Genomic DNA, 23,218 nt, shown 5'->3' on the forward strand with positions numbered 1-23,218 from the left:
TGTCTGTGGCCTTATGTACTCCAGTCCCCTCATGAGTACAGTAATAAATGTGCATACCTTACAGGGCCGTTATCAGGATTAAATGCGTTAATATGTGTAATATGCTTGGTACTGTGCCTGGTCCATAGTAAGCCGTCAATAACAGTTCCAGAGGATATTATGTTCTTTTTTCTGAACCTGCAGTTTTGCTTTCAGTAGTATTCCACTTTGATAGATATAGGATGGTTTTCAATTACCCCCAACTTCTTTCTAACCAAGAAAATCACAAAAACAGGTGAAGAACAAAAGGTAAAGAAAAACTTCCCTACTGGGCATCAATGTAATGTAATGATTTTATGTAGCAACCCTTAACAACACAACAACAACAAAAGCCAAGTTGATTTTGTTTTAAATATATTCTACCCGGTTCTGTGAGAGAATTTGCAGAGCTGCTGAACAATATGTTCACAGCTGAATCCTAACAAGAGATTCTAACTTTCTATTTGTTGAGGACTTGCTCCTCTCCACCATTAAACTGTGTAAACCTACCGGGCAGGGATTAGGTATTTCCTTTCTGGCCTCACTGCTGTGCACAGGTGCCTAACAGAGAGCTGTGACACACATTCCCAGTTCTGTGAGGGTTAAGAGCTCTAGTATCAGAGTCCACCAGACCTGTTCGGCTACTCAGAAATTAAGGAATCTGCCTTAAGAGCCATGCCCGGGCCTCCATTCACTTGCTTGCTATTATTGACCAATTATCGTGGTCCTTGTTTGCACACATGTTTGGTAATAATTTCAGACGGTGTGGAAAAGTGCTTTGTGTGAGGTCTTCCATACTTTATGCCTCACCGAACCCACTTAAGAGCCCCCCAAGGTAGGTGAGTTTTATCGATGATCGCACGTGAAAATTATGGAAAAGTAATCACCAGCCAAATTATGGATGAGGTAAGCTTTAACAATGAGGCAAGAGTTAAAATCTGCCAATAATAACTAGCAAGCGGTGTTTGGTGATTCTTTTGGTGACATTAAATTAAAAATTTATGAATTATTATTTGTTCTCATTGCGAGTCTACCGAGAATGACTAATGGCGTAGCACTGCCTTCCTTCATACTCTTGGACGTCAAACCACATATCCTAGTAAGTATAATTTGCAAACACCTGACAATTAGCGTTCAGATTTGTCAAACATCCTGTCGGATGGAAACCAGAACACTGGGTGAGGCTGCGAAAGCCACCTGCCGCACCCGTCCTCCTCTCCATTTTCTAGGCGGTCTTCTCGTCTCTCGTATCTGAGGGCGAACATCCCTCGCCTGGTGGCCGCGCCTGCTCATGGGCTTTCTCACGCAGCGCTTTCAGCTGCACGTCAGGGGACGCGGAAGGCCGAAGGACCGTCGTCCCGTGCTCGGGCGCCTTTCCCTCCCTTTTTTATGGGACTTGCGGTCCAGAGAGGGGTGCGCAGGAGCGTGCCGGTCCCTCTCCACAGCCGTCTGAATTTAGGCCAGCCTTACCCCTCACTTCGTCCTTTACTCCCTCTTGTGTTCGTATTTCTCCCAGCTGGGTTTACTGCCTCGCAAATGTTTTCCGCCACGAATTGACCGCGGGATAGCCCGCCCCAGTCTCGCCCGCCCGCAACCCCGCACACGCAGGGAACCCTGGCGCGATCGCGCCCGCCCACACGCACGAGAAATCGTTCCATCCCCAGCGACCAATCAGCGCTCCGCACGCTGCCGCGCCAGCCAATCCAAGCAAGCGCACGTTGCCCCGGCCAACTGAGGCCCCACGCACCCGGCGACTAGCAGGGGACGTGGCCGGGGGATTCGGCCCTCTTTCCGTCAAGAGCTTGGTGCCTTCCGATCGGCTGCGAGCGGTGGCGGCGCGTCGCCTATTGGCTGCTGTCGGCCCCGACGGGCGGGGCAGCTGGGGGAGCTCTGAGCGTCAGTGTCGCCGAAAGCGGGGAGTCTGGTGCGGGCCCGACGCGCCTAGCCGCGTGCCACGCCTTGCTTCATGTCAGGTAGCCGTGGAGGCAAAAGCGCGGAGTCGCGGCGGCAGTGAGGCGGCCCGGAGGGAGGGCGACGGGGGCGTCCGGGCCGCTGTGCCGGGGGCGTTTTCGGAGCTGCTCCGGCGAGCGGGGCGGGAGAGGCCGGCGCGGAGGTCTGGGGGTGGCGGACCGGGGCGTCCGGGCGGGGCGCGGACTTCACCCGGGAGTCCCCGGAAGGATCCCCAGGGCTTGCACCGCTCCTCTCCGCAACGCTCCCCAGTTTAAGGACTTGGGTGCCTACTAGGCGTCAGCTTCTGCATCGTTAAATGGGGAAGGGGTAGTAATAACCTTGCTTTTCGGGTAATGGTGAAGATCCACGGAGCTCGCGTTCCCAGAAGGGCGCAGTGCTTCCTGGTTCGTAGTAGATGCACCGACAACGGAGGGTCCCATCTTCCCACGGCAAGCTTGGACTTGAGGTGATACTGAGGATAAGACGCAGCGTTTTCTAGGTTTACATCTTCCAGCTTCGGTCCTAAATGTATTAACTCATGTAATTCCTCAGTAAGTTAGTGTTCCATTATCCCTAACGTGCAGTTAAGAAAGAGTACCTGAGCTATTTTGGGATCAGGAGCCACAACAAAATGATAGATTTAGTGTGATGTCAGATTTTTATGTAAAGTCTTTTCCAGCTTGTGATCAACTTCCGGTGTTTTACAGAAGAGAATTTCAGACTCTAAAGGCAGAAGTCCTGATTGGAATTCTGTCTGACTCCATCACTTATTAGCTGTGTGACCTTGAACAAGTGACTTAACTTCTCTGTTGGTGCTCTCTCTGCAAAATAAGGATAATAGGATCGGCTTTTAAGGTTGTTTATGTAAATGAAATACAATTTAAAGTGGCCGGAGAGACTGATCACATAGTAAAGGATCAATAATTGTTAGCTATTATTTTAAATAAAGGATTAGAGCATCAGGAGCTCAAACATTAACTTGGACTCAAATTTAAAACTGAGATATCATTAGAATTTAATATTGCTTTAACTGTTGTAAAAAGTCTCAACATTGTTGTAAAGCTTATACTAGAATAAGGTAGAGTGAGCACTGAAACAGAGGAAAGGGCATTGCTCACATTATGGAAGTGGGCTTCCCTGTTGGATTCCTGCTACAGCCAGTCTCAAAAACAAGAAACTTCAGTATTTGAATTGGAAAAGCTAAATTAAAAATTCAAGATTGATTGCAAAATCAAGCATATGATGAAATTTTTATATTAGAAAATATAATTTAATTTACAAGGTCTTGGTTTGCACAACATCGGGGAAATCTATGGCGTGTAAATTGAAGCTATTCACATAAATAAAACCTTTATCAATCAGGAAGTGGAAGTTTAAACAATTCTGATAATAGCTTCTTTAACAAGTGATTTCTGACTTCATCATACTACATAGGTACAAACAGATTTTTATGACATTCACTTTTTATTAGAAGTTAAAAGGTTTATTATGTTTCATATTTAGAATAGAACCTAGGACCATCTCCCGGTGATATAAATTTGATGAAAACTGGACAAAGACTATGGTGCTGATATATGGGCACAAGACAATTTCTGACTTTGGCAGGCTGCTGGCTCTACAGTGGCAGCCACTGTCTACACTAGTGATCACTGCAAAGACATGGGCATAGAAAACATGAACAAAAAGGTTAGTTTAAAGTAAGGGGGGAAAAGTGAAGGTGGGCATACATGAGCACTGAGTGATAGGACTGTCAAAAGTATATAGCCTTTTGGAAGGAGGTGCTAGATTCTGATGTGATTAAATGGCACCTGTTCTCTGAAATGTAAGTGATCGAGTTGGAGAGTTTCCTGATGTAGATCAAGAAGGGGAATGAAAGAATTAGTAACAGGGAGTTCAGAATAGTATTTAAAACATTTTCCTTACATTCTCCATAGGGGGAGATTGCAGTAGAGCATATTGTATGCTTTCCTTTCAATTAATATGAGTACTTTGTTTTATTAGGAGAACATCAAGACCTTGATAATAACCCTAATACTGCCTGCTCCCCAATTCTGGAATATATTTCCAGAGATATGCTTGCCCGCACACAGTTTAGACAGTAACCATTATTCTCTTTTGGACTTAATCATAAAAAAAATTCATGCAGGAATGAACTGTGTGGTTTAAATACTTCACTGGGCTAGAAAAGAGCTTTCCGAGTTTACAGGTATTTGTTCTCCTTCTTTCCTACCTTCTACTCCACTACCCTTAAAAGAGGCTCATTAATTTTTTAATGTTTTAGCTTTGTTGTTGTTGTTGCAATTCAGACTTTATTTAAAGGGTGGAATAAGTCAACTTTGAGAGCAAACTGGATTACATCCATTTTTGTAGTTCTTGGACTTGGTAGATACTAGATGCTTGGTAAATAAAATAGTAGACTTCCTTGAGAAATTGCTGTAACTACATATGGCAATGGAAGTTTTAGTCATTCGGAAGCTCAAGGATGATTGGTGTAAACAGGCTTGCCTTAGATATCTTGAGGTCTTCCATAAGTGAGACTAGTAGCTCACTGTCTACCTCTTTTTCCCACTTTTATTTACGGAGTTCCTGCTGCATCTAGACATAGGAGTATAACACTGAACAAGTCACATTTCCTGCCCCAAAGGTTTATAGTTAAATTGGAAAAGATGACAAGTGAATAATTACAGAATTGCTGTGAGAAACATTGGTGAGGTGGGGGGAAGCTAACTTAGTCTTTAGGGGAGTCCAAGAAAGAAGAGTAGAAATTAGGCAGTGAAGCTCAGATCATAAAAGGCCCCGTAAGCCATATTAAGGAGTTTGGACTTTATAGTGATCAGTAAGCACCTTAAAGATCCAGATTCTCATCTTTATAGGTAGTTTTTATTGCTCACATATGTGTAACAGATTTCTACAAAGATAACGTCTGTGATAATAGCATCTTTACGTTTCATCTTTGATTTCTATCAAGGAGTTTTGAAAAAAATATCTTACCTGCCAACCACAGGAACCTCCCAGGCAACCTTTGGGTTTAAAGAATTTTGTTTAGTCATAGTGATCCCAGTAATAGATAAATTAGTTTTTCAAATCTTCTCTAAGAATCTGTGCTTATTTATAACATACCCTTCATTAAAGTCATTGTACTGGCTATCAAGTTGGCAGTCTCTTGAGGGGAAATGGGATACTTTCCTGACTGGCACACTTTTTGAATGAGCTCATCCACTTTTAGTCTATGGGTGGGATCTATATTTATTTCACATCACTTACCTAGATCCTAAATTCTATGTTATTGAATTTTCTATATATACTGTCCCATGTTTCCCATATTTTGGGATATAACACCCCAAAATATGCCACTTTGGAATAAGGATTATTTTGAGCTGAAGGCAGTTCAGCAGCAAACGCAGAAAGAGCTATTTTCTTTCCCTCTACTGCCTAAAAGTAGGATTTAAATTTCCCTTTGTGAAGGCCTTCCCTCTCCCCTCTCATACTAGGAGGAGAACAACTCATCACTGGTGATAGAGAGTTGGCCAAGATTGTCTGAACAAACTTTACTACAATATCCTTTCTTTTCTATTAATTTTCTCTCATATATTTACTTTCTCATAACTTACCACACCTAGAAGCCCAAATCCCTTTTCCTTTGTCTTGTCACTTTTCCACAATTTATCACCTTTTGTTAGAATGGTGTATAAGCTTTAAGTCTAACTGCTTTTTTTTGGGTCTCCATTTCTTTTTTGTGAAAGCCTCTACATATATAAAATTAAAATATTAACAGCAAATAAAATTTGTGCGCCTTTTCTCCTGTTAATATACTTCCTTTCAGTTTAATTTGCAGGTCCTAGAGACAGAACCTAAGAGAGTAGAGAAAAAGGTTTTTTTCTTCACCTACAGTTCTCTATCATCTTGTTCATCATTTTTAATGGCTTATATACTTTGTTTTGTGCTATTTAAATATTGACTATAATATTGATTTATTTCTGTCATCTTTAGTTTTTAGATCCATGGTTCTCAAAGCTGGCTGAATAACAGAATGATCAATGAGGCTGTTTATAGAACCTAGATTTTGGGGGGCCTACTCCAGAACAGTCCCACTGAATCACACTATCTGGCAGTGGGCCCTGAAATTTAACACCTAAAAACTGTGTCAAAGAAAACCAGAGGCAGATAGAAGTTAAATTGATAAAGGCAAATCTTATTCAAGAACTATTGCAGTAGGGGAAAAGGTACCTCAGTATAGAATTCCACCCTATTCTGGAGGTGCCTGGGTGGCTCAGTCGGTTAAGCCTCCAACTCGTGGTTTCGGCTCAGGTCATGATCTTGTAGTTGTGGGATCAAGCCCTGTGTCCAGCTCCATGCTCAGTATAGAGTCTGCTTTGGATTCTCTCTCTCCCTCTTCCCCCACGTCTCTCTCTCTCTCTCTCGCAAATAAACAAAATCATAAAAAAAGAAAGAAGGAAAGAAAGAAAAGAAAGAAAGAAGGAAGGAAGGAAAGAAAGAAAGAAAGAAAGAAAGAAAGAAAGAAAGAAAGAAAGAAAGAAAGAAAGAAAAAGAATGAATTGCACTCCATTCTGAATACAACAAGGACAGTGGGGATTTGTAGCCAAGGAGCAGGATAGGTGTCAGTGGATGGGAAATTGCTAAGAGGAAACATTAGGGGTAAGGGGGATTCTGGCTAAATTGAGGATTCTTGCTGAATGCAGAGCAGCGTGATAAGATCAAGGGTGGGAGAAGGAATTTTTGAGGGTGAGGAGTGTTTCAGTAAACTAGCTCAGCAGGATTCTTGCTAAAACTGAACTTAGGGGACCAAGGACAAGCCCAAGAACAAGGCCTGGTCAAAAAGAGGACTCAAAGGAGCCTAGGAAGGTAATCTTTGTCAACAGCTACAACCACTACAAGATACAACAAAGGGGATTCTGTTGTATGCGTGTGTAGTTGAGAATTGCAGCCTTATTCCCACAGAAGTTTGAGGCTTGACATTTCATTTCTATCTTTTCTTCATTTCCTCTTTGTAGTAACTTGATGGTTCTGTAAATTGTGTAGCTTTTGCCCAGAAGCTTTTTCTATATTCTTTTACAGGAGTGTACCAAGGTACCAAAAGGACACAAACTCAAGACCAAATCATTCTTGTTTTGAAGCAAACACACTTCAACAAATACTAAGGGCCTATTGTGTTCCAGGCAATATTCTAGTTGGTGGGGATATAGTGGGAAAGAAGGCAGCCAAAGGCCCTGCTCTATTAGTGGGGGATATGTGATGGCGAAAGGGTAGAACACAGTATACCCATACATAGGGAAGTTAATTTCAGATTGTGATGAGCACTATGAAGAGAATGAAAGGAGACTATAATAGAGGCTTACAGAAGGCTGTATTAAGGTAAGAGGCTTAAAATGAAATTGTCATTATAAGTTGTTATTAGGCATGCTCAGATTTGGGATCTAATAATCCAGGCAGAGAAATAGCAAGAACAAAGCCCAGAGTCAGTAACAAGCTTGACCCATTTGAGGGGCAGAAAGAAAACCAGTAGGACAAGAATATTGTAGGCAATGAGACATGGTGGTGTGAATGGGAATCTCTTAATTTCTGTTAAGGGTGATTCCTAGGCTTTGTCTTTGAGCAACTGGCTCAATTACCATTTTAAAAGTAAATTGTTGGGGTGCCTGGGTGACTCAGTCAGTTAAGCGTTGGACTCTTGATCTCAGCTCAGGTCCTGATGTCAGGGTCATGAGTTCAAGCCCTGTGTTGGGCTCCATGCTGGGTGTGGAGCCTACATTGAAAAATAAATAAATAAAAGTAAAATAAAAGTAAATTGTTAAGATAGGGAAGACTGAGGTAAATTGAGGGAAGCCTAGGGTGATATCCATTAAGACGAAGCTCTAACGAGGCTTCTGATTCTGGGACTTTGGAGTCTTATTTCTCTCCCCATTTCCCCTTCTCATCAGTCTTTCCACATTTCAGCCTCAAGATAGAGTTTTTGCGTGCTTGCATGTTGATCAAAGGCTCCCAGAGCAATTAGTCTAAAAGAAACCTGCAGAGCCTGCATGGACTTTTCTAACCCAGCCTAGGAAGTCATGTAGTCACAGACCACCTCTTGATGGCAAGTGTAGTAGAGAATTTGCAGCAATGTTTTAAAACTCAAATTACAGAAGCCTTCATTATATCGTTTATTATCTTTAAGGTTAATAATTTCTCTTTAAAAACAATGTTGAACAGTAGCTTATCTTTGGAATTATTAACGATATAGTACTTTTTTATGTGGTTAAAAGTACTGCCTTAAAATTGAACCATTTGTTTATGCTGTACTAATGGTTCTAAAAGTCTTCATATGACCTCCTTCCTTACACAGATTCCTTACTGAATGCACTTCATTAAGTGAAAAAAAATATTGAAAATGGTGCAGTTCTTCAAACTTTTGAAATTGTTCAGAGTTCTATAACCCTAACCTGAAAGGATGTATGAATAGGTTTCTAGTTGTGCTTGTCATTAGTTTTCTGGAATGAATCATAAATCTGTTGGGTGTTAAATTAAAAATTTAATGGCTGAAACTCTAAAGACTTTTTAAAAGAATTTATTCCTTGTGTATTTATTTTTGTAGTTTGGAAACAGCAAAATTTTTTTCTTTAAGTTACCTAGAATTCTATAATGTAGTTCTTTTTATTATATTCCTTTAGAAAGGGAACTAGGATTGTAGTTTATTTTTATATGAATGATTTTAATAACTTAAAATGTATGATACTCATCCTTGACTAGGTGTTACTCATCTTGGGAGCTTTTAGGAAGAAAAAAAAACAAAAACAAACGTATGCCCAGGTCCTACTCTCTGAGATTCTGACTAGTTGATTTGGGGTGGGATCCAGGTATAAGTATCTTCTACAGCTCCCCAGGTGATTCTGTTACGAAGCCAGCTTTGAGCCTCACTGGTCTACTGCTTCAAATTGTGGTATTTGCTGATGGTAATCTTTGTCTTTGTAACAGGAGAAAAAAATGGAAGGCCTGCCTGATGCTGCCGCTTTTGCAACTAGACTTAAAAACACTCTCATCCAGTATCATAGCATTGAAGATGATAAGTGGCGACTTGCCAAGAAAACGGTACATCATTTAAATTACATATATTTGGCATTTATCTTCTATCTAGTGAGTTGGTTGACGACTTTCAAAATGGTAAGGGAGAGTAGGGACCATCCTTGGTGGATGGGCAGGGTAAATACCTAAGCTAATAAAGGCGATGGTTTGACAGCCCACTAAGGCAAAAACATAATCCTGCACTGTTTTCATTACTTCTTTAGATATTGGACATGAGAATAGACTCTTGGCAACACAAGCCTGAAGAATAGCTTCTAAAGTCAACATATAAAATGTAACACGTCTTGATAGTTCGAAATAGTTTCAGATATTTCAACAAGCCTGGGAGGGTGGCCAGTTAGTATTCTTTTCTACTGGTATGACTTGTCCAAATTATCACATGGCTTGACAGAGCCAACCCTAGAACCCAGGACTCTTCCAGTGTAGTACTCTAGCCAGTTTGATATTCAAAATTTCTTGGGAAATGATCAGAATAAAGATGTAGGGACCAATTCAAGGTAGCACTGTCATAATAGATGTGAATTGTTTGAATTTTAAAAAAGATATGAGCAAGTTCAGAATGAAATATTTAGCATTCCTATTGTCTTGGTCTGAATGTGTCAGTAATGGTAAATAAGATTGGAGTGAGGCAAATAATAATGGCCGGTGAGGATCTTAACAGTGTTTGTGTCTCATTAAGCTACTGAACAATCTTTTTTGGAGGTCTGTACTTTAAGTAAAATGTAAAGAACTTTAGGATACAGAAGAAATTAAAATATGGATCATTTTGATGGTATAAGTGACTTTTATGTATCTCTTCGAATATTTATTTAAGTTTTATTTTAATGCAAAAACTGATGCTCTAGAATTTGAAATTGTCGGTTTTATATCCAGAATTCTGCATAGGTAATGATTTATGCCCATGTACTACTTTTTATTTTTCCAGAAAGATGTAACAATTTGGAGAAAACCTTCAGAAGAATTTAATGGCTACCTGTAAGTAAATTCTTGTAGTTTTATGTAGCTCTTAAGACATTGACAGACTTCATATATATATATATATATATATATATATATATATATATATATATATATATATAAATGATCACTAAATCATCATTGCCAGTAAAATTTGGCTTTTAAAAAGATTTTAAACTTTCCCAGAAGCATATCACCTTATGAATTCAAAGCCTTTAAAATGTCCATATCCCTTGTGGACTGAGTTGGTAGTAAGGGGAATCATTAAATAATGATATCAAATGGCCTATAAAAATCTTAATTTCTTAGCATGGTGTATAACTCCCTTCTTATATTCTTCTATATTTACTCAATGCTGGAGCAGACTTTATTTTAAGAATTTATCTTTTAGAAATCATAAGAAAGATAATAGTTAAGTACTTATCTCTTCCATCACAGCATTACTTATAATATTAAAAATTACAAAACAACTTGAATAATCAATAGTCAGAGAATGGTTAAATTTTGAACGTGATATTTTACAGACTTTAAAAACTATGTTTTCAAGTATTAGTTTAAAACACAAGAAAATGCTCAAGATGTAAAGTGAATAAAGCAGACTACGAAACTGCATGTAGCAGAATTATGAGTTGACTTTAATTTTTATATATTAAAATGTTTTTACTTAACACCAAATATACACCTCTAGATGCTTGTTTTATGAGTGATTTCTATTTCCATTTTTTGTTATTTGCATATAGTTGAACATGAATTACACTTTTCACCAGAAAAAAAATATTGTTTTTTAAAGGCAGTGGAAACAATTGCCTTGTGTAATTGGACTGGAATGTTCATATCCTTGGGACTCTGCCCTTTTAAAAATGAAACTGTTGGTCCCACTTACTTTGTGTTCTCGAGTATAATACCAAAGATAGCATTTCCAGAAAGATGAGTTTTACAATATTTATGACTAGGACCAGGAAACTGGAGTTGAGGATTAAGCATTGGGAACAAGTGTGAAGTTAATCCTTTAGATCACGGATTCCCAGTGGGGGTTGAAAAGCACAGAAACTGCCAAGGGAGCTTTACGCTTGGTGGTTTGAGAGGACTTCATTGAAGAGCTAGTATATGAGCTGAGCTTTAAAGGAAGAATGGGTTATTTCTTAGGGAATGAAGGACTGATTCATATTCCAGGCAGAGGGGATTGCATCTACTACATAAACACAGATGGGAAACACTCTACGGAGTCTGTTTAGGGAAGTAGAAGTGATGTTTCTATAGCTGGAGCATGAAATATGAGGGTAGGGAGAGCACACGTCTGAAGGATTTTTGAATTCTAAAGTAAGGAATTCAATATTGTGCTTACCCTTGCTCAAACCTTACTCCCACCTCCCAGGTCCTCAAAGATTTTTTTTTTTTTCTTTTTAAAGATTTTATTTATTTATTTGACAGAGACAGCCAGTGAGAGAGGGAACACAAGCAGGGGGAGTGGGAGAGGAAGAAGCAGGCTCCTAGGAAGAGGCCTGATGTGGGGCTCGATCCCAGAATGCTGGGATCATGCCCTGAGCTGAAGGCAGACACTTAACAACTGCGTCACACAGGCGCCCCTCAAAGATTTTTAACTTAATCTGATAGCACTATGAAAAAAGGAAATGAGCATGGAGAGTTTAGAGAGGAGGGTTTTTTTTTTTTTTTTTTTTAAGATTTTATTTATTTATTTGACAGAGATAGAGACAGCCAGCGAGAGAGGGAACACAAGCAGGGGAAGTGGGAGAGGAAGAAGCAGGCTCACAGCGGAGGAGCCTGATGTGGGGCTTGATCCCATAACGCCGGGATCACGCCCTGAGCCGAAGGCAGACGCTTAACCGCTGTGCCACCCAGGCACCCCTAGAGAGGAGGTTTTACCCTAGGAGTCCATGGCTAGCTTCTTGAAGTTTCCTTAAGATCATAAACATACTTTTGTGTCAATGTTATATTCCTGGGAAGAGATCTTTGTCTTTATCAGAAACTTGAAGAGATATATGGTCCAAAGAGGTAGAAATGGTTGCAGTGTTGAGTTGGACACAGAGTGCCCAAACTAAGGACTTGGCATACGAGTTGAAAAGGGCAAGTGAATGTGAAAGGGATCTAATGGTGGTGGTGGTGGTGGTGGTGATAAGTAATGTTCACTGAGAGCCAAATACTGTTCTAAGCACTTTACGTTTAGGAAGTCATCTTGATAAAACATGGTGGCTTTCATTCTGACTATTGAAATGGGGTCAAGGGAAAAAGAAGAGTCAAAAGTTGAATCCCAGATGTCTAATTTGGGATTGATTTGTATTGCCCCATTCCCACTCTCCACCCCAAGCTAGAGAACACAGGAGGGAAGAGCAGATTTAGAGTGGGGGAGATTGTGTAAGTTTGAGCTGGAAATATTTACAAAATGATGAACCAGCTTCAGAGGCTTTAAAAAGACTTTTAAAAAGACCTGCCCAAAATGTTACGGATAGAGATCTCTCATTTCTTCTCTTTTCATTCCTCCCCAGAGGTAACTACGTCTTGAAGTGTGTATTCCTGTTTTATACTTGGACCACATGTATGTGTGTGTGTTTCCTTTAGTAATTTGCTTTTGATTATTTTTCTATTTAATACAGTATTTTTTTCAAGATTTAGCCATGCATGTTGTTACATGTAGATCTATTCTTTTCACGTTCATATGAAAATACTATGTGTTTACCTGTATTTGTAAATTTTTAGGTTGTTGACAATTCTTCCTTATAAATTATAGTATTATGTAAACTTCTTTAGTATATGTCTCCTACACACACGTGTGATTTTCTCTGGGTGTGTACCTGGGTCTGAAAGTCACACATCATTCAACTACACCAGGCATTGCCAAATTAATTGCTCTCTAAAGTGGTGGTTGCAGTTTGAAAGTTTTCATTCCCTTCCATTCAGTACTTGTTATGTTTTTACTCTGCCAATCTCAGGGGTTTGAGATAGTATCTTGTTAGTATTTACTTGAGTATGAGTGAAGTTGAGCATCTTTTCTAAATTTATTGACATTTCCAATCAATCTTAACATATCTTTTGTCCTTATTTTCTTTGGATTGTCTTTTTCTCATTGTTTTATAGGAATTAAGTATGTATTCCCTATAATAATTATGTCTGTTTACATGTGTTGCACATACCTTCTTCCAGTCTATGGCTGGTTTTTTAAAGAAATCGCTTATTTTGTCATTTGTGGTACACAAGTTTTTAATTTTAACTGTTTTGTATTTTGGTGTATTTTATGTATTCAAGAAATCCCCTGTATCCTGAGGTCACAAAGATGTATTTTTCTCAAAGTTTTAAGTTTTATGTAGTGGTCTTCAGTCTGTCTGGAATTAATTGTTTTGAATGGTGTCAAGTACTGATTTAATTTTTAATTTCTCTATTAGGATAAGTACTGAATCAAAGTGCCATTTATGGAATAGTACATCTTTCCCCACTGATCTGTAATGCCACCTTTGAAATATGTCAAGTTCTGATATTAATCATGAGTCAATCCTCTGTGTGCTATTCCTGGGTGACCTACTTTTCTGTTCCTGTAAAAAAGTTTTTGAAAGTCAGATTAAAAATATGTGTATACTAACAACATGTTAGAGCATAACTGAGAAAAGAATAACATACAGAATAAATGAAGCACTAGTACTGTATAGACTGTTGTCGGCTACACTGTAACATGAAGGTACTTTCCTGTGTTCATGATAATACAATTTAGCCTTCAGATCACTTGTTAGATTTGAGGGCAAAGAGTACATTCTGATAAAATAATCGATATAACTTAATTTATCAGAAAGACTGTTGGGATTTACTCCCTTTAAAAAATCTTTATTAACTTTTACTCTTTTTGAAGTTAGCTCTGAACTATGAGGGCATTCCGAAATTTTTCATTCTAATAGCATTTGACCTTAATATGTTTTCTCCAGTTTCAAAGCCCAGGGTGTTATAGATGACACCGTCAATAGTGTCATAGACCATATACGCCCAGGTCCCTGTCGCTTGGATTGGGACAGCTTAATGACTTCAATGGATATTTTGGAACACTTTGAAGAGGTATTTATTTGGAAACATTACTTCAGATTGTGTGTGTGTGTGTGTGTGTGCGTGTGTGTGTGCATGCAGGTGAGAGAGAGCTTGTGGGTGTGTGTGTACCTACTTGTATTCATTGTATTCATTGCTTTGAGAGTAAGTAGTCATGGCAAAGATCTCACAGGGGAATCCTTGCTGCCTTTTAAAAAGCTTGAGTTTCCTCCTATTAACTAATGAGTATTAGTCAGAACTGATCTTGTAGTCAGAACTCCCCTTGCTGTTTAAGAAACCGTCAGCATCTTTAATTGTAAAACTTAATTTGCGGTTCTGAAGTCTAAGATTCTAAAAGCACTACCATCATAGTCAGGTTTCTAGGTAATCGTATGTAGCTTTTTCCATTAATGTTAAGCCAAAATCCAAGACCAAAGGTAAAAATGCCACCTTAGGCATTAGAGAACGATGTAAACATAGTGGGCTGTCCTCTTTTTCTGTTTTTTGTTAATTCATTCTTCCCATGTTTGAATTTCTTTATTGAAACATTTGGTATTTTAGTCCAAATGTTTGTGGATTTTATCTTAAACACCTATAGTCTATACGACCCACTTCCATGTTGAATATCCGATAGGGCACAGGGCCACTGCACTGAGTTAGAGATTTAGATACTGGGTAACTTACCTCTTTGTATTTTGATCATATGCTTTATTCATGTCCATACAGTGGCAGTGAGATTTAGAATAGAGATCTAAACCTATCAGAATCACTGTAAGAATTATTATTAATAATAGTTATAATACATTTTAAATGAATATTAGTTTTTTACCCAGGGTTAACTTATGATACGTGAGTCCATCTGTGTTTCCTCAGTGGTAGCACCCGTCGCCTGTTCTCTTTCAGAATTGCTGTGTGATGCGCTACACTACTGCTGGCCAGCTCTGGAACATAATCTCGCCAAGAGAGTTTGTCGACTTCTCCTACACTGTGGGCTATGAGGAAGGGCTTCTGTCCTGTGGTAATGGTCTCCAAACCTCATACTTTCATTTGTTTTAAATATTTGAGTTTTCTTGGGTGGATGTTTCTGTGTGAGATATGTTTTTAGCCTTCACACTTGTTTTGTAATCACTAAGCTTTGCAAATGCTACATCCTAGGGATTCAAATAGCAACATCAAGAAGGGTTTTGAAACCTTCCTGGTAAGTTTTTATTCCCAGTTACGGGGTGCCCTCCAGGTCACAGCTAACAAACATGAATCACATGGCTGCCTCTGAGAGAGGGATGTAGTAAGTAGATTAAGTCACTCTCAGAACACAGCGTCTTAGTCACATCCATAGGAAAAGTAGACTTGGTATGTGTTAGAATATTTTTTATTCCTTAAGTTGTATACTTTTTCTTTTAAAAATGAAAAATACCGCTATTAGAAGCCTCCTGCTTTCTAAATTATATCTATAGGTAAATCAATCTTTTTTGTGTGTTTGGTATACACACAAGTTGAGTTGGCAGTTATAGGTAAATATCTACTTGTTTTCTCTTAACCAGCCAGTACCAAAGTTGGATGTGGCGTAGTGCCTTTAAGGAGGAGTGGTAGTACCGTAGTTTTGATTTTTGGGCCCCTGAGGCCTGGGTGCTACAGCCAAAATTCATTGCTTCCAAGGAGTTACCAAGATGACATACTGTTACCTATTCTGATTGGATTAGAACCTTCCCCATTACCTACCTTCTAGCCCTCTGTCAGAATTCTACTTGGTAATTATCTTTTTCATTCTTCCATGGTCACTCTTGGGGCTTAGTTTTCATCTACATGGATAAGAAGAAAAATATTTGAACAAGAAACCTGATAATATTACTTAATGAGAGTTGTTAGACTAATCTCAGTCACTGCTAAGGCATTATTTTAAAATTTCCTTGTAGGGCTAAGTGTTGACTGGAGTGAAAAGAGACCAGAATTTATTCGTGGATATAACCATCCCTGTGGTTGGTTTTGTGTTCCGCTTAAAGACAGTCCATACCAGAGCCTTTTGACAGGCTACATTCAGACGGATCTGCGTGGGATGATCCCTCAGTCTGCGGTAGATACAGCCATGGCAAGCACTTTAATCAACTTCTATGGTGATTTACAAAAGGCCCTACAAAAGGCATAATACGTTTAAACTTGTAGTACGGTAGTCCTCGAATCAACTTTTTCTCTCAACTGCACGGCCTGTGAATGTCATCTTTTCTTCTTTTCTGTGTAGCCTATAGAAAAATTTGAGATGATTTGTTGGTTTATTTTATTCCTAAAGTAAATAGTTACCTAAGAGAGGACATTGCCGTTTTCTTAGACAGTGATCTGCACACTGTTCGGTACAGCAGTATGTCTAAGCGTGGAGAGTATGACAGATGTCCATGAAGAAGGAGGTATTCTTCTTTGACCTGAACTCTTAAGAAACCGAATATTGCCTCAGTATGAATATTTTGGCTACTTGGAAATTAGAGAAAGCACAAGCTTCATGCTGTTAGTTAGAATCATCTGTTTTAGAGCTTTATGAACATTTTATAAGTTTTAACTATTTTTGGAAGTTAAATATTAGTGCTTTACTTTTGGTATGCTCTATGAGTTTGCCAATATCTTGGACTAAAGAAAAAGCTCTTTATGTTTTATAAAGGTGAACTTCATTATCAGTTGACTTGTACTACTTTAAGTATTGAAAAAATCAGAAATAGAAAAAGTATAGATACAGTAAGTATAGATACAATTCAAATACAATTGTTTTGATACCTAGATAACATTATTTTGTGGATATCTTTAAAAATGTATTTGTATCTTTCTGTGCGTTTATTTCAGAAGGCTTAAAAAGCATTTATGCTTGGATAAGACAATACAAAGAACTGCCAAATATGTGCTGGGGACACCACATTGATTGCATTGTGTGAACTGGTTGGTGGTATCCTAATTCACCAACAGCAAATTGTCTAGAAATCAAATTCAGTGAGTGTTTTTGTTACCGTTTTTTTTTTAAAGATAAGCCCTCGAGAAATAGCTTTTAATTATGAGAAGTATCCGATATTCTGTAGGAAAATAATCAGATTTTCAGTCTTTCTTATTTGATCCATGTTCACATTTCAGTTTTAAAGTATAACTCGACCCATCAAGTATTACTAACTACATCATAAACATTCACAGTTGTGACGGAACTTCAGTCTGGAACTTTAACAAATACATTCATAGATTTGTCCACATGTCTGCATGAGTCATTTTATAACTAGCATGGACTATAATAGGTCCCTTGATTCTGTGGCTGCCTTAAATGAAATTCCTGAATGATTTTAACATTCCAGATGATTCTTTGGCTTTTGAATAACCACCTGGTTTACTTCTACAATGAGACCTTGAAGCAACTCAGTATATCCATGCAAATTTGTTTGTGTTCGGGCACACGTCCTGAAATCTGTCTTCCTGTTCAGTGTCAGTTCTTTATGTGGTACTTACTGTTTCCATTGTTTTGTTTCTTCTTCTTCTTTTTTTTTTTTTTAATTAATATGGGTTTTTTTATATTCTAGTATTCTGTCTAGGATGGTGAAATGCCAGCAGATGTCCAATTATAGGGTGCCCAGATTGGGTGAGGGATTTGTGATAAGATTGCCTGAGCTGGGTGCTCTTGCTGCCTAAGCTGGGTACCCCTAAAGAAAATAAACTGTCCACTCAGTGACTCTCATGTTCTCTTTGTTTTTTTCCACTTACACCTCCAATTAGTGATTACGTAATCCACTATTGAATTGGACCCATTGCACATAAAAGGACCCTCATGGAAAAATTTTTGTTTTAATATTGAGTCATATGATAGATTGAAAAATAATATTTGAATCACCTGAAATTTATATGCAGCTTCTAGATGGCACTTTAGACCTGCTGCGCACTTTTTTTTAAAAAAGAGCTTTATTGAGGTATAATTTGCATGCTGTACAACTTAACTGGTTGTAAGTATACAATCCAGTAATTTTTGAATACATTTATAGTTGTGCGGTCATCACCACAGTCCAGTTTTAGAACATCTCTGTCAACCAAAAGACCCCTTTTGCCTGTTTGCAGACTCCTAGCTCACCAAAGTTTAGCACAGTTGCCAATATACAGAAGATGAAAAAGAGTAGAGTAGGTTTTATCTGGTTTTGTTTTTAAGAGTAGAGGCATATTTGATTCTAAGCTCAGGCCTTTTGTGGTAATGTATTAAATATGTTATCTCAAATACCGTAATTATACAAAAATTTAATGATATGGGTTGGGATTTATATTAACATATAATTGAGTCTGCTGTTTCTGTAGCAGTGTTATAGAATAGAAAAATAATGTGAGCCATATACTATGTAATTTAAAATTTTCTAGCAATCACATTAAAAAGATAAAAAGAAACAGCTGGTGTTAATTTTAATGATATAGTTTATTTAACTCAGTAGATCCCAAATATTCCCATTTCACCATGCAATCATTGTAAACACTCATTAAGATAGTTTACATACGTCTTCTGTACTAATTCTTTGAAATCTGGTGTGTATTTTACTAATTAGGATTAGCACATTTTAAGTGTGCATTATCCACATCAGGTCAGTGGCCTGCATTGAATAGCACAGATCTGCAGTATATGTATTAATTCATCTTTTTATAATATGAAGTAATGATTTTCATGGAATTACTTAAATACAAAATGTTTTCTGGTCTCTGGAGCCTTCAGTGCTTGCTAAATGGGGACTTCTGAATGTTAGAAATAAATCAGTTTGTAGTTGTTAATAAAATAAAAATAATAGCCAAAAGAGCTTTTCTTTTAAAGATAATTAACTTTTCATAGGGCAGTGAATGAAACAAAAATGTAATCTGCCTTGTTAGGTGGTTGATGATTTTCTCTAGCTTATAGCTAGTTTGCATTAGAAACCTATTTACACAGGAAATGTTGGCATAGTACTGTTTCCAGTACACATTACCTATTTTTTTAAGGACATTAGTTTCATACAAAAAATCATAATTTATCATAAGTGATACTTTTGCATGAATTTTTAGTTTGTATTGATAACTCTTGATTAACCCTTGAAGTTTAACGCAATATTTAGCAGAAATAATTGCAGGAACTTCATGTCTGCAGTGATGTTAATACGAACTGCTAGAGTGTCTTCATTTACCGTTCATCGAGGTTGGATGTATTTGAAATTGTAGATTTCTACGTGTAAAACATCTCCCAGTAAAAATAATTTTCTTTCTTTTTCTCCTTCCTCCTCCTTTCTTTACTAACTGAAGGGCGTATTATCAGCACTCAGTTTGAATTAAATTCACATCTCAAACTAAAAACTCTGTAATTGAGGTTGCCTCTGGAGAAGAAAGGAACACATTGCACAATGTAAGCCCTTAATTGTCTATTGAGCTTTTAGGTATGAGTAATTTCCTTTGATGTAGATAAGAGCTTTACCTGTTGACTCAAGAGCACACTGGTGCCCCTTGAATCAGTGGTTAAAATCCAGATCCTTTTACTTACATGGATACTGCAGCTCTCTCCACCTTATGGGTAAATTGTGAAACCCAGAGAAGTTAGGGGACTTTACCAGGTTTCCATCAGAATGTGTGTTGGATAATCACTCGTCTGGTGTATCTCCCTTGCCTTTCTTACTTAACAGCTTCTAGAAGATGGGATCTGAGCATACAAGAAACATAGGAAGTTGGAATTTTAATTTCTTCATTATTTTGTTGTTTCCAAAGATTTTACATGTATAAATAAAAGTTCATCTCGTACAATTCAATAAAAGCTATACTATATATAGATTTTATTTTTTAAAAAGTTTATAATTCTTTTATGAGTCAATATGTAAAACTTGAACCTTTAATAAACTAAAAGCATGTTTTAATATAAATAAACTGTATTTTTAAATTACTATGAAAAATATCAGAATAAATTACTAGACACTCTTATCCTCATTGATATGGTCTGTTTAAGTTGCTTTAACCTTCAGTACTGAAAAACAGTTTCATATATGTGAACTTAAAATATGTAATTTAACTTCCTATATTCTTACAAAAGAAAAATATAAACTGGAAAATAAGGATTAATAACTCACATGCTAATCTCTCACCAAAGTCTCATATAATATTAGCCCAAATACTGCTGAATTTTGATTTGCTATTACATAGCCAGGATGATGATGAATGTGTTCTTCCCTTATTACAGTAACATATACACACAGGGTTTGTTGTGCACATATTTAAATAACTATGCTAACTTGATTAGGAATTGTGATCATTTCATTTGAAGTTGAAGAAAGCTGGAAGTGATGACACAAAGAGACTCGATCTGTTACCGGAAAGTAATTATGGATGCTGTGGGCAGGATGCAGTAGAAGATATGACTATTAAATGGTTTAAACAAACTGAGTTATTTTTCTCATTTAATAACGAATCTGGAGATAGGTAATTTAGTGTTTTATCAGCTCAAAGATGTCCAGGCCAGAGCTTCTGCAGTTCTTACCTTTCTCTCATAATGATAAGGTGATTAGCCCTGAAAATTACATGCGCATTCAAGTCAAGAAGCAAGGGAAGGCTTGGTGCCACTCATTGGTCCTTTTATCAGGAAAGCAAAAGCTTTCCCAGAAGCCTCCACTTGCTTTCCTTTCCAGTAGTCTCTGCCACATGACCACCCCTTGCTCAAAGAGTGGTTGGGGAGGCAAGCATGAGAATTTCCAGACTCTTGAACAGAGGGATGGTGATGGATGATTCTTTGGGTGGTCAACCAGAGCATCTCTTAGTGGATCAGCTCTGGGAAGTGGGTAGAAGGCTCCTTCAGATGTCCATAGGAAAGTGACAGACTACCAAAATAGAAATGAAAATAGCAAAGTAGTCATTCGCTTCATGAAAAATTTATTGGAACTCTTTTACGTGGCAGACACTACGTAGCTTTCCGTAGAAGCAATGGCGCTTCCTCTGTACATTGTTAATTAATGGCTGGTGTCACATGGCATTCAACATGAATGACCTTTGTTTCTATTACCCTGTAATATTTTCAGAATACGTAATAGAATTATTATATTACGGAAACTATAATAATAGAATATGTTATTTTATTCCTCTGGAGCAAAGGGTCCACTTCAGATGAAGGCTTTCTATAGTTATCAGATGACAGGAAATTGCCGGAAAACACAAACTGCACATGTGTCCCAGGAGGTGGAGGGTGGAGCTGTGCTACCTGTGTTAGCAGCTGTACAGGTAATTGGGGGCTGTACTGTTCTGCTGGTAAAAATAATGGTGGAAGCATAGAGTAAAAGTACTTAAACTAGGCTTTTTATTCCTTATTTAGATAGTATTCTTTTTCAGGAGCTTTACCTTCCTACTTAGGTTTCGCTTTTGTGACATCCCTTAAATACAAAGCAGCTGGTTTTTTATTAAAGGAAGTGGTCCAGAGATTGTACTAAACCAGGTCGAAATAAAAATATGTTTATATAGTTAAAAACGGACTTGCATATGGAAGAGGTTTTTATTTTTCTTTAGCATTTCCCTCAGTTGAGACATCATTGTTTAGGATAAGTGTGTCTTCTCGACAAAGCAAGGATTTTGGACCTAATATGGTAGCAAGCTACAGTTCTGAGAGTAAGCCCCTTCCCCTCAAATATTTCACACAGATGCTTGCTCACTGATTGAGCGGCCAAGCTCAAGACTTGCAGTGCTCTTTACAACTCATGCAATTGGCTTCCTAAGAGTGAACGTGCACTTTTTGCCTCTCATTCTCAGGTCCTGTAGGTTTGCAAGCCTCCTCATGAAGTGACCACTAAATACCACTTGGCCCAGGAACTCCCAACTCCACATCAGCATTATTTCCTTAGGATAGCTTTTCCCCAACACAGAAAAGGCTTTATGTAGTACTACTGAGAAAAGAAAAAGAATTGAGACTGAATCATTATGCAGCTATCATAAATGTGTGTGGAGATTATTTAGAAATGGTTGTGCTTTAAGGACACGTTGGTACAAAAAGTTACAATACGATGACAAGTCTTCGTATTGTAAAAAAAGTAAACTAATGCTAGAGAAAAAACAATAGTGCTGGTCTTTGGAAGGTGTATTATAGTGATTTTCTACTTTTCTGTATTTTTAAATTTTTATAGTGAAAAATCAGTTTTTCTATGAAGGATTGCATTTAACTTTTATCCAGTGAACTGACTGCAGCAGTGAGAGCACTAGGCTAGGAGATGGGCCACCCAGATCTGTTCTCTTCCTTGCCACTAAGTGTGACCTCCGATAAGTCATGACCTCCCTGGGTGTCACCTCTCTTTAATGAAATGAGCTTGCTGGATTAAATGATGAATCAGGTCCCCTTTTAATTTTAATGATTTTATGACTTCCATGACATCACCGTATAGGGTTTAAGGATGCTATGAAACTCACAGTATAATTTTATCTCGGAGGATGGAAAAACGATTCAACTCACGATGTCACATGTAAGGAAAATGTCCACCATGTCACGCTCGGATAGTAGCAGCGCTTCAAGTCACAGAATGCAAACTTTTGGTGGCTCTTCGATGATTTATTGTCACACCGTACATGCAAACTGCTTTACAGATCCCGCAGCAGTCGGGTATGCGCTGCTTTCGGCATGCTCTGACACAGCTGGGCGCACTTAACACAGAGTAACATTGGCCCTCGTGAAGGTCAGTTTCAACAGCCTACCAACATCCATTTTGCCCCATGTCACATATTCTTTTACGTTCCTAGGAAACACCAAGAAATGGGCATGTTTAGTCCCTTACGCAGGTTATCCAACCTGAGTCCAAGAAGCAGAGTTGCCTGTGGCTCTCGTGCCGTCTGCCCTAGGCTCTGGGCAGCTGAGAGCGCCGAGGACTCTGTCCCATCTGTGGAAGCAGGGACCCACGGTCAGTCACTGCCACTGAAGAATAGGGAGGCTCCATCAAAAGCAAATGGGCATGATTTTGATGAATTCTCTACAAACATTTTCTGTATTTACATTACGGCCTAGGTCAGCCTACATGTTTATCTAAAAAATATTGTAATAGATCTCTGTATGAAGGAGTCGATAGCACCATTTTGACAAATTTTAAAATGAGAAGTTCACAGCTCCTTTTTCAGTACTTTTCAGTCAGACATTGGGAAGGTGGCCTGTGACCTTGGCTGTGTACACTGAAATTTTTATACTTCTTCTTTGTCCCCCAATCCTACATGCACTTGT

The 23,218-nt window shown here is 38.3% G+C and overlaps 1 protein-coding gene across 2 annotated transcripts; it reads left to right on the forward strand.

The window, feature by feature from the left end:
- The first annotated feature begins 1,757 nt into the window (after nt 1-1,757).
- Nucleotides 1,758-19,812, forward strand: STARD4 (StAR related lipid transfer domain containing 4). 2 transcript variants are annotated; one of them, XM_045777287.2, is made up of 6 exons: nt 1,758-1,991; nt 8,941-9,054; nt 9,974-10,023; nt 13,935-14,061; nt 14,932-15,046; nt 15,942-19,812. In XM_045777287.2, exons 2-6 carry the CDS (start codon nt 8,950-8,952, stop codon nt 16,169-16,171), a joined length of 627 nt encoding a protein of 208 aa, XP_045633243.1. In that variant the 5' UTR covers nt 1,758-1,991; nt 8,941-8,949; the 3' UTR covers nt 16,172-19,812. The 2 variants fall into 2 exon arrangements, with proteins under 2 accessions (XP_045633243.1, XP_045633242.1); XM_045777286.2 differs by lacking the exon at nt 1,758-1,991 and adding an exon at nt 2,139-2,434.
- The last annotated feature ends 3,406 nt before the right edge of the window (nt 19,813-23,218 follow it).

Source organism: Ursus americanus, chromosome 5 (assembly GCF_024610735.1).
Source record: "Ursus americanus isolate L20-20 chromosome 5, mUrsAme1.1.p, whole genome shotgun sequence".
Taxonomy (NCBI): domain Eukaryota; kingdom Metazoa; phylum Chordata; class Mammalia; order Carnivora; family Ursidae; genus Ursus; species Ursus americanus.